Source organism: Denticeps clupeoides, chromosome 14, assembly GCF_900700375.1.
Source record: "Denticeps clupeoides chromosome 14, fDenClu1.1, whole genome shotgun sequence".
In the NCBI taxonomy this organism is placed as follows: domain Eukaryota; kingdom Metazoa; phylum Chordata; class Actinopteri; order Clupeiformes; family Denticipitidae; genus Denticeps; species Denticeps clupeoides.
The window spans coordinates 14,179,869-14,192,684 of record NC_041720.1 but is presented as its reverse complement, the minus strand read 5'-3'; the positions used below and the strand labels follow the sequence as shown (position 1 = coordinate 14,192,684).

The window sequence follows — 12,816 nt, the reverse complement described above, 5'->3', positions numbered from 1 at the left end:
AACGTGCGCAATATGAAATTGGCAAACAAGCGCCACACGTGTGGCCCCTGTATGTGTTCACCTTGGAATTACCTTCAAACAATCCTGATCTGAAAAGTCAGCCTTCTAACGCTGGACCATAATCGCTGTTAATGTAAGAGATGGAAAGTCCGTGGGCGAATGTTTAAAAGCGCGCGCAGGGCCGGGCCGCATGTAAACACTCGGGCTTGGCCTGAGACGCCATTGATGAGTCCAGATTGGCGGCCTCTCTGCGCTTAATTGGATTTGCGCATCACTCACAAACAGCAGCCAGGAGGTCACACGCCAATTAGCGCGGCTCGCACAGCGACGAGCGAGGGGGCCCCCACTTCATCACAGGCAACGAGCACCTTCCCGTCACATGACACAAACCGCATTGTTAGCTCGCCGCCGCACTCCCAGCCTACCGCTGACTGCCAAAGTAGCAACAAAAGCGGCATGCAAAGGCAGAGCCCATTAATGTTCGCCGCAATCGTTCACTGCCACCGGCACCGCGCTTCGGAGGCCATTAGGTCAACTTTTTTTGTGGCAAAGGTTGCGGCGTCTTTTCTCGCCTTCAGAAAGTTCATTGGAGGAATAAATCACAGGCCGGGGTGTAATTAAGGAGCCTTAATTCGTAACGTCCCTCATCCTCGCCGCCACCCACGTCCACAGCGACAGCCCGTGGCGCGCTACACCTGTAAAATACCGAAATACCAACCGAGAGCGAGAGGTGGGGGAAGCGGAAATGAAAAACAGAGAGGAAGAGGGGGGGGTGGGGGGAGAGAAATCTTCTCAAACTATCAGCCAGTCATTTGTCTGCTTGATAGTACACAGCCACCCCGTAACATCCATTACTCTGCCCACCCCCCCCACCCCGCACCTAATACCCTTCCAGGGCAGAGCCAAGATATATCCCTGTCAGAAGTCCTCCGGCTCCACCGATCACCACCTGAGACCCGGGGGCTTAGTGGCGAGAGCAATAGCAGGGGCGGTCAAAGAAGACCTGGGCTTTGGAACTGTACAAAACGGTCGCTTCACAACGCGTAGAGGCACGGCTTGTAGACCACGCCACGCAGAGACGGCCGTGTTTAATCTTCATTCTTGCTCTAGAACATTTCCTTTAAAAAAAAAATATATATATATATTTATTTATTTATTTATTTATTTTTTAGAGAGAGAGAGAGAGAGAGAGCTTTCCACCTGTTAAAAAGCACGGAGGGTTATATAAATATCTGACGTCTGGCCTACAGCGTGTGAAAAGTAACGGATCGTGTCTAATGGCTTCCGTGCTTCAGACAGCTAAATACCAGCGCTAAATATGTCCTGTACAGAATGTGGGTCTGTGCAGTGCCGAGAATGGCGCTTTTCTCAAAAAAAAATAAAATAATCTGGTGCGCCCTTGTCATTTATATCCTTGCTGAGTGGTTACGTGACAATGACTTTCACCGGGAGAACTGCTATTTTAGTTGTTCCGTCTTGTTTTAATGAACGCCCCTCAGGTTTGTCAAGAACAGTCCAACTAAAGGCAGACAGCTTATTTTTTTTAAAGAGGCAGATATTCGGACAGGTCAGGGTCCTCATGCTGGCCAATTTATTGCAAGACTGTGCCCAAAATAGCATCCAATTTTACTTATAATGACTGTCGCCATAATAAAATGGAACAAACTTCCTGAACACGTTTTTTTCCTTAATGCAGAAAGTGTCAGTTTGATCGGTTTCCTAACCGCAACATGATCTTTCTCTGACAAGTCAGGGAGAGATCCTAATTATACCCACCAAGGCAATTATTTTTTTGAATTTCAGTTAGAGAAAGTTTACATTTTAAAACCACAATACTCTTTTAATGATTAATTGCATTGTCCTCATATTTTGAGCCAGTTGATCTTCATCCAAAGAACATGAGCCATGTGCATAAGACGGTCAAGAACGGCCAAACCTAAATCTGATTTCTGGTGCAACAGCGGACTCCTGACCAGCAGATCTGAAGGTCAGGAAATCAAATAGCAACTCACGACGTGCGGAACAGGAACAGCCAAGTAAAATTCCTGGTCAGCTGGTCTCTTTCTGCCAGCAACGTCCTATAGTTCATCCCCGAATAATATTTCAGAGCAAGAAAGACAAAAAGCTACATTTTAATACTGCATCAAAAAAAAATAAATTCAATTAGTTTATTAATATTAGCCAGTAACAACAATTATAATATTAATACTTTATGTAATTTACAATAATTAATATAAAAATCACATGCATAGTGATTCATCATATGATTATTATTATATCATTTCAAATACTACCTATAATACAAAAAATAATTGTAATAATAATTAAAAATAATAAAAACAATAATCTTGCATGAAAACGGAGAAGTGCACAGATTCTGTTCTCATCTTAGAACAAAGGAGGGATAACTGGTGCTTGAAGAACAGTTGAGTTATGGAGAGGGGGGTCCAGGGTTCACCTCATGCCGTCATTAACTCTTAATACCTGGCGATCCGATCAAACATGGCGTGATCCAGCTGCATTGTGTGAACTTGATGAAAAATTGATAGGGAATCCTATACAGGCTTGAATGATATGCCGTTGATAGAGTGATGGCATCAAAGGGAAAATACTGTCTGGGGAACCATGGCTCCAGGCGATTTCTGCGTTCTAATTTGCAGACAAGAACACATTCGGCCGTACGGTTAGAGAATAATCCAGACTGCAGTGGACGGCAGGTAAACGTGAACCCCCTGCGCATTTCGCTGTGTGAGGGGTTCGGGTCTGAACGCCGCACTACGGGACACACGCAGGGCCGAGGCCCGTAATAAGGCTGGGCTGGAGGTGCGGTTCAGGGGATGCCTTCATGCTGATTTTTCACGCTGACAAAGCAGGGCGGCACGTCTTTGGGGCTCAGGGGATGAGGCGGTGAGACAAGGCGGGGAGACGCCGCAGCAGCATGGCGGCCAGCAGACTTCAGAAGATGCTTAATCCCGCCGAGTGTCAGATTAGCACAGTAGGGGACCGGGGAACCTCGCCATTCCCCTCATCAGATGGTACGTTCAGAGCCCCCTGCTGACGCCACCCCCCACCAGCCGCACCCTTAGCAACCTGTACCTTCCCACACACACTTCTGTCCCTTCCTGCCAACACACACACACATACAGCTTATCAGCACACTAATTGGGTAGAGAAAATTGGACGGGCACCCTGCTATTCTGGTGTCTCAAGACTGTTATTCACTGTCGTTGCCTGGAGCTCTTCTGCAGAATGATACATAAATTGTCACTTTGTTTCGCGTTGTCCTATACAGTACTATACACCAAATTCAAATACAGCACTCTACATTTCATATTGATATCAAATATATATATAAATTGTTGTATTGCCCATTGTTCCCCTTTATCTCAATGCTGGAAAAGGCTGTTAATGATGGAATATCTGCATGCATGTACAGACGAACTTTATCCTCATCAACAATTAGTCACCAATTGGAATGTCTGTCTCTGTAAAAGCATCAAAATCTACTTTTTTTCACACCTAGAATAGCCAAAGATGTAATTACCACAAACAGATTATTTCAAACTACACACTGAAATAAACATAATTGTTTTAAATAAAATCAAAAAACAATTTCTTACTTTGACAATAACTATTTCTTATTCATTTTGTAAAGGTTTGTTTGTCCTTTGTTTTATTTAAATGGAAAATGAGGACATTTCTGAATGGCTCTAACATCACATTATCTAAGTTTTCTAATCAAGGATACATTTGAGAGCCATATATTATGAATTGACACATGAATCGGTACATTCAATACATTTACCTCGCAAATACTAACATTGACATTAATATTCTGAAGAATGCTTTTAATACTGTTGCGGGATGGTTTTAAGGATGATTGCTACAGGATGATTATCTCCTCTAAATGCCCCTCAACTGTTAATGGGGCTGGGATCAGGACCCTCTACCGGGCCGCTGTAGGGCATGTTCTGATAGCAGCGCGAGTGACGGACGGTTTACGCCAGCCATCGCCTCCCCGCCCTGAACGGATGAGGCGAGAAGCACAGCTGGGATTCGAAACCCCTGGCTGCAGCCACGCAGGGCTGCATCAAAGTTGGTCGCTGCACTGCTGGGCATCCCGCACGGTGCCTTTAACAAAGCGCCGCGGTGGTCTTATCGCCGTTCCATTTTAACTCCAAAATTTCTCATTCATTTTTGCAAATATTAATACTTTGATGTTTTGCATGCACCTAACACGTTAGCGTTATATGTTATATTATATAAGACATTGTTTATTTTGGCCAACATAAAAACATCAGTAGATGGTGCTAAATGTTGGTGCTAGATATTTTATTAAGTTTTATTAAAATGGGGGGTGGTCTTATTATTCACGGTTGTCTTAAATTTGGGCCAATATGGTAATATGTAGTATGTCAGCGAATTAAAATATCACAATAGGACTGGACTGGAAAGCAGCGCGGAACCAAAAGAAGGCTTGACAGCTTCTTCTAGCAGCCGCACAATGGGACGGATTACTGTCTGAACATTCCATCGTACAGAAAGGCGGGGAGAATCGCGACCACAATGGGCCGCGATGGGGTCGCGCGCTCGTTCCACATACAATGTCCCATTCAAGCCACCGCTACCAGGGGTGCAGCCTTTACAGGCTCGGATACCTGGGCAGTGCGGTAATTAGTCACACCTACGAACTGAGCTGAAAGGACCTTCGGCTCTCTGCGGTGTGGCTCTTGTGAGGGACGCACCAACTGGGCGGCGGCAGAAGGCCCGGTCAACGTTTCTATTAGATTTTTTTTTTTTTTTTTTTAACACAGCCTCAATTTAGCCTGGCACGACTGCTAATGTGTAAAGACATGTCAAACTGACGTACATTTTATTTTCATTTAATGCGGAAATAAAAGAGAGACATTCGAAGGGAAAGGGACAATGAAAGTGTGCAAATGTAAAGCCTTGGAATTAGGGAGACAAGTGAGAAAGTAATGCAATGTGACATTTCAGCACCAAATATGATTACGAGGATTGAAATTAGAATGAAAAAATTTCATTTTGGCTGCTTTCAAGGTGATAAAATATAAAACAGACATCATGGGGCATATTTTTATATAAATGTAAGTATTATGTACTAGTGCTAGTTTGTCAATCAGAATTTTTTTTCCAAATTTCACTGGCAATCTATCTGCATGCTTGGTTTGGTAGTGGACGTGGTCCTGACATCTGCTGACAGCACCATGAACAAGTAGTATTATAAGAGCAAAGGAAATAGTGGAGAATGCAGGGGAGAGGGAATAGATGGGACCTTCCACCCGGTGTTGCCAGATTGACAGTCTCAGTTTGAAATTTCATGAGGATATATGTGTCAAGGAACCCGAATGAAGAATGAAGGAATCCAAGTGTTTTAAGTAGTCATGGCAGGTATATACTTTTCCAGTACGCTCTGCAGTTGTTGGATGATTGTGGAATGAAACGCTCATGTGCCTGGCAACACTACTTGCGCTGCATTGCATGTGTGATGTACTGACAGGAGGGGTTTAGGGTATAAGAGAGCTGTCAGTCATCAGTAGATGCTCCTTCCATTTTAAGCTTAAATCTTCATTACAGTTGGGTCGTTAGTGCTGGGTTGGTATTTAGTTACAGGTAACTAGCAAGTAGTTAAAATTTCTGTAAATGCTGAAAGCATACTTCATGTTACACATTAAAACCTGACACTCATAAATAAGACGTGTGATGTAAACGAGGGTGTAATTTGCGTGTCGCATGTATATGGGCCACTGAAGAGAGTTTACGGAGGCTCCCATTGGGAGAGGAGAAAGGCCGCGGACAGCGGCCGGCCTCCAGAAGGGTCTGATTGAAGACGTAATTCTGAATGTACCCGATTTCACGGTCGGGAGCGTGAAACGTGGAGGGAGATGAATGGCGGGCAGTAGACGAGCCAGGGCGGGGGGGAGCAGCCAGATCTTGCTTCGGCTTTCCCTCCAACCAGGAAGACAGGCAGGCCCCAAGCGGCTGATTTACAAACCCAGCTGGCCACTGCGCCAACATCAAACACGCGATAAATCAATAAAATAGCCTCTCATTGGTCCAAGAGGTTTTATCATGGGCCAGTCATGTTTGAACTGTGCGAAAGCTGGACTTCATTTGTCCCAAAAGTCCCATTTACACCATCTTACAGTAATTTGAATCCAGCAGCACTTGTAGAATATTCCAGAAATATAATACAGAATCATTTTAATAATCTTGGAAATTTTTTATATGCCTCAGCCTCAATTTTCAGACTTAATTTTTGCTGTGATGACTCGTGGCCTCTCTCAGCCTCCTTAAGTTATATGATGGGATGGATTTCCAACAGTCCTGAAAGTGTTCCTATAATTTAATTATAGTGTGTTGTTTGCTTTATTTAATTGTGCTAAAAAATATTATTCTTAATGCACCCAAATGCATAATAGAAATGAACAGCAGCTTGTCCACGGCTGGTTATTCACCCTAGTGGGCGAGTTAAATGCAGTTAAATGCTGGCCCAGAGCCCTTTGTTGTGTGGCACTACAATACTGACAGCAATCGCTCCACATATGTTGGAGGGGGCTGGAATTGACATGCTGTAAATGGCTTAATGATGAAGGCGGGATAAAAATATCTGGTGTGTGAAGAACCGCCGGCTGCCTGGGGAGCCATTACTCGCTGTCGTCACTGTAACTGTCACCGTCACCCCGGCCCCAACCATCGATCAGCATACCCTCCAGTCCTATGGCCACACTGCACAGGGAGACTGGAACTGTGGATATTCGGGTTAAGATTGTGGCCATTCAAGCATCGGCGCAACTGGAAATGTTTCCATTACCTCTTAAAGAGTATGGTGACTTCTATAAAGAGTTCTACTCTTGTTCTCAGTTACCACGTATGCTTGTTCCTACACAGTATACGTGGTAAAGTAGAGTATGACAACTTTGTTGAGGAGTCAGTGCCCAGTTCAATATCTTCTACAACGGCTAATATACACCTCAGTGTAAATGGCTGAGCATGAAATGGTTATTGGATTCATTACTGGGGCATCAGAGGAAGTAACCTGTAGCCTACAGTGGATTCGCAGGGCTGCTGTGGTTTCATTAATCACAGGCCGCCGGTTGGCATGAACTGTGTCTCATGGAGAGGGTCTTAAATATTCAATATAAAACATAATGATACAGTAGTGCATTATTCTTTGTCTTTAGTGTGACCTGCTGAATGGTTGCTAATATTAAAAATAAAAAAAAGAATCTTGAGGTCTCAGCGTTGCCGTTATCTCGGCCTTAAAAAGGAACCGTTTTATCATCATGACACGGCCCGGGAACATTAAGGGAAAATACGGAATTACGACATTTCATTTGTGGAAGTTTTTTTCCCCTTTTTTTTTGTATTGAGAGGGATTTCAGAGCTCTATTCAGAGCCGTAATGAGCTGCGGCGTGCTCCTTTAATGTGCCCTGTAATGTTGTTTTGATTGCCCTGTTTAATCTCAGCTTCATGGCTGCAGTTGGAAAGGCTGGGCCAGTCCCATCAAGTCATTCTCTCTCTCTCTCACACACACAATCACACACACACACAGCCTACTGATTAATCCATCTCTGACCTCTCCACATGGTCCAGATTCCCAGCCACTCCCAAGCCTCCAATGGTGTAGAGTTTTCCGTCGTACACCAGGCTGTTGTGTCGGCAGCGTGGCACCGTCATTCGGGAGACCAGGTTCCAGTTGTCCAGCAGGGACATGTAGCACCAAACATCTGCCACCGTCACACCCGACTCCGTTCCTCCTGGAGGAAGAAGAAGAGGTGAATAATTTAGTCAGAATACCTGATTACTGAAGATATGAGCTTCAAATCCTTATAAAAAAAAAATGGTCCATGATTTAAATAATAACAATCATACTTCTTAAGTAGTAATTACTATGTCAGTTGATTAAAATAATAGTAATTAATGATTCATTCTTAAGAATATAGCTAAATATAATGTATATTTAAAATTACTGACAGTAAATAAAATGGAAAACAAGCGCGTAATTTACTGTGAGTGTAAATTAGTTTTCTCAATAGTTTAGTAGGGCAACCTTTTATTTTTTAATTCCCTGATTCAGACAATGTGCACAAAAATACTGTGAATTGTGTGTCACAATGTTACATTGTACGATTGTATTTAAATATTTTCATCTGGTCACCACCGATTTCCAGTCTCTGTGTACTTGAAGTACAAACTGTGCAAAAGGCATGAAGTAAAGATAAAATTCATATAAAGGCAATTACCACATAGTAAAATTGAAAAAAATAACAAACACATCTAAACAGTTGCCACAGAAAAACACAAAAGCAGGTTAGCTGGACCACTCTACTTCACTGATTCACATTACACAAACTACACTATTTTGGGATTGGTAAAAGTGTTTCGCGTGTTGTATATTATGAACATTTTTATTTGTTCTATGATATGTTAATTTGATTTGCACTTCTCGGCCACCTAATTAACCAAATCTAAACAGCACACACATGTGAGTCATTAGGACCATAAAACCCTGTGGGGACACAATGGCTTTACAGATATTTATGATGAAATCAATGAAACATCCTAATTGAGCTACCAGAACAGAGCTATCTGACTATATGACAACAGTAATATCTTTCATTCCAGTACAGTGTGTAAAGTATACTGAACTTTTCCTTGCAGTGCTATAAATACGTGGCCAATGCCATACCTGACAGGTAGATGTTGTCCCCAGCTGAGATGACACTGAAGAACTCCCGGTTGTAGAAGGGCAGGCTGGCCAGCGGGTACCACTTGCTGTTCTGTGGGTTGAAGCAGGTGACGGCCGTCAGCGACCGCTGGTTCATGCCAATGGTCTGGCGGCCCCCCACCAAAACGATGACTTCAGCTACCCCTGCGGCAAGAGGAGACATGTTCATGTCACTCTGTTATATGATAAGATCATCCTTATAAGAGATTATTTTGCATTAGAGCAGGTTAGAAATAATCAAGAGAGTAAACATCAACATAAGAATGCAATATAAGAGCATAAATGTCCTTTTAATAAATGCACTGTATACTGTATATACTACAAAAACAAGTGACAAATGCATAACAAATATTATGCTAATGTAACATTCCCTAGTTCACCAATCAGAAGTGCTGATAATCTAATCACATTTGCACCCCTGTACAAGCAAGGAAAACCAAGGGAACTGCAGGTGGAATATATCAGCTCTTTCCGCTTTAAAATTTGTTTGTTTGAGTGTCCAAAATAATTACATGTAAAAAAATACAATTCTAATCTCCAAGACACAGATGACTAGCAAGCAGACATTTCTTGGCCCATAGATTGTGCATTAGGTCAAAATGGAACACAATAGTCATTTAATACTAGTGGTACAATGTAAGTGCTTGAGTATGTAAACCTTGGGCCAATAAGACTGAAAGCATGTTCTCTAATATCACATTCACTAGTTGCTGAATTACTTAATTATTAATTGGGTTTTTAGAAATAATTTAACTCAAACAAGAAAGGGCTAGTGGGTAGTTAAGTTCCTCCTTTGCAGATAACCAGCAACCTTTGTCATGCCTCACTAATTATTTTTGCAAAAAATTGTAAAAAACGGTAGCAAACATGGCCCACTAGGTTCGGTCTGTGTAGTTCTGGGTTGAGTCCAGTGACCGCTGTGAGCCGTGCTGACTGCTGTATCTACTGCTGAGATGTAAATAACGTCACTACACCCCCTGCGTTGATACCCGACTGCATACAGTATTATTCATCCCCGCTTGGGAGAAATTAGAGGCAGGATTAGATAGGGGATTTGCTTGAAACAATAACATATTATGACTGTCGGATGAAGATGGAACAGCCCTTATGGGTTATTATTCATAAGTCCTCATGAATGCAAACAGGCCCCGATCTCAGTCTGGCATGAATGACCGATGTACACAGCGCACCATTTATCAGAGCTGGAGACGGGTGCTGTAAGGCTCTGCTGTCAAAAAAGACAAGTCGATTTAGAGCAGATTTACAGATTTTCTTTTCTCTTTTCTTTTCTCTATTTTGTCCTCCTTTAAACATGTCCTGAGGAGGAGGTGACTTTTTTTCTCTGGGTTTCAGTTCCTGTGTGTTTCAGATTATGGACAAGAACATTCCTGAACCGAAAACTTGTCTGTGAATCCACGATGCAAGTCAATCTCCCGAACGGTCTGAAGCAGGGTCCACTTTAAAATTATACACAGCCGAATCTCGGAGGCTGAGGCGTGGCGAATGTTTGTGATGTGAGTGAGGCGAGGGGAAAAAACTTTGCACGAATAAAAAAAAATTGCACGAATTTAACCAAATACCCAAACCATCAAACTCAGTGGGGTACATCCGTCAGACAGATAAAGAAAAATTACGGGAAGGAAAGGAAAAAAAACTTCACTCTTTGTTTCTGCTCATTCACCAGTCATAGATCCATACCTGTCTGCTTTTCACATCGCTTTTACAGCATGCATTTTCCATGGTTTAGTTGCATTTATTCCAGTCTAGAGTTGTATTAATTTTTCAATGAGATTTTGTATTGATGCCCTTAACAATGTAATAATACCTCCAAAAAAAGCAACTCCAGATCACAACACAGCCACTTCATATCCTTCCTTACTATGAAGCTCCCATCCCTCTAGAACAGGCCAAGTCTGGACCTTTTCTTCATTTCCTTAGTTGTTTTATATGTGTGAATTATTTGACTCAGCTGAAATAAAGTGACTTTTGGCACGATTGTTTCACTGCCATCGGAAGTATATTAATCTCTGCAGTAACGAACATTTTATTGACAGGACAGTCTATACATACAGACAGACTATGCTTATATATATGCATGCGTATGTGTGTGTGTGTTTGTTCCACAGAGAGACAGCCATGGTGCCCATGTAGTCCGACACACAGAGAGAATAAGAGAGAGAGCGAGCGAGCAGGGAAGAAAAAGCTCATCACAAACATTGCTGAGCTCTGGAGCTAACCGCTGGCTCATCGTTCGAGATCAATACTTCCCCGCTGCTCCCCTGACAACGCCACAGACCCTGATCCACGGTTTTCCTTCTCCTTCAACATCTTTCTTTTTAAACACTGTCATCGCTTTTTTTTAGGCCAAGTACAGCACAACTAGAGCACAACCAAAATGAGTATAGTAAGACTACAGATAGCAACAGTAAGCTTCTTTCTGTTTATCTGGGCTTGAAGGGAAAGGGTGAGTTGGTAAAATAATTTCTTTTGTATAATTTTGTATTTCCAGGTTTCCGGGAAACGTTACGACAATGCGCTCGGCCTACCAAGACAGACACATTTGGTTTAGCTTCATCACTTCCCCCGAGGCATCACTGGTCAGTCCTTTCATGAGATCCATTCCAAGTACATAAATAAATTCACGTTCTGCTTCAGTCCGGACACACGTGGGCTGAGTGGCACGATCATGTATCATGGCAGCCTTGAAGCTAAAGATCCGTTACAGCAGCTCTAATGAACACATCGAGAGGGTTTTTAATCCTGATTGCGAGGAAACGCATGCACACTGTAAAAATAGACCAAATAGTGGCAGAATATTAGAATAATACAAAAATCACCATCACAAATCAAACTGGTCCGGGGGTGTTTGTGGTGTACGGCCCCCGGCAGCACTAGGGAGTTTTTTTTTTTTTTCATTTTTGAGCGAGAAAGGCATTCATGACTCACTGTGAGTGGGAGTCGGCAGGAACAAAAGGTGTATCTGTGCAAGCTTCGCCAATTGTGTCGCCCTCATTATCATAGTGCCTCTGTTCTTTAAATAGTAATTGTGAAAAGGGAAGGGGGGGCGAAGAAAGATAAAAATGAAGAAGTGATTTGCAAGAAGAAGGGAAAGAGACTAATGAAAATCTCACTGGGGTGGAAGGGGACGAGCGTCTGAGAGATGAGGCGACTACACGAGGCAGGACATGTTCCACTCGGCTTTATCTTGTTCGTACAGCCCCAGTTTTCTCAGCCCCATATTTTATTTTATTTTATTCTTGCACAGTTGGGATATTTTTTGATTTTAGTGTGAAAAAAAAAACATCAATGAAGCCGATCGACCTCTAAGCTGATCTCAGCCAATCAGACGGGGCGCTGGAAGAGTCGCTAATAGGCTGTGTTCTCATTGGCTGATGTTGCTTTGGCTGCTTGTCGAAAACGCAAGCAGCCAATGATAGAGCTTGGTGCTCTATCATTGGCTGCTTGCGTTTTCGACATTTTCCGGGACAGCTGTCAATCAGTCAGGTGAGGGGGACTGTCTTGACAGCTCATTTTTTGTCTCCCTCCTCCACACCCATTCTGAGTAGCGGAACAGTAGGAGACGACAGCTTCTGACAGGTGGATTGTCTCCTTCAGCGACAATCCGGAAATCAGGCCAGGCTGCTCTTCCACCCCGCTTCCTCCTAATGACCCCTATCCGTGTCGCTGGATGCCTGCCCACCGTTCGGTAAATAAAGGCCTTTCCGTTCGGCCCCCCAGCTGAGCTGATGCTGTAATGATGCTGTCTCTGTGTTCCCTCTCTCTCTCCCTCCTTCCCTCTGTGACCCCACGACTCGAAGTTCTAAGAAGAGCATTCTTGGCCATTTCCCTCACATCTTCCTGCCCTGTTTAGCCTCTTGCCGGTGAAACAGGCTCTAAAGAGCAGGCGTGTCCTCAGTCCCCGCCTGCTTAGAGACCTGCTTAAAGGCAGAAATATACTTATGTATGTACGTACATACAGCCGCTGTCCGTATCCTACGTTCTTTGCATCAGATTTGTGCACGTACTCAAAAATAAAAGGAATGGATATGGATATGGGTGCAAT

The 12,816-nt window shown here is 43.2% G+C and overlaps 1 protein-coding gene across 1 annotated transcript in view; it reads right to left on the bottom strand.

Moving 5' to 3' along the window:
* The window catches only part of LOC114763750 (kelch-like protein 29), a 111,367-nt gene that overhangs the window by 12,870 nt on the left and 85,681 nt on the right, over window positions 1–12,816 (bottom strand). The window contains 2 exon segments of the mRNA XM_028953505.1: window positions 7,602–7,782; window positions 8,715–8,897. Coding sequence (XP_028809338.1) covers window positions 7,602–7,782; window positions 8,715–8,897 — 364 coding nt within the window.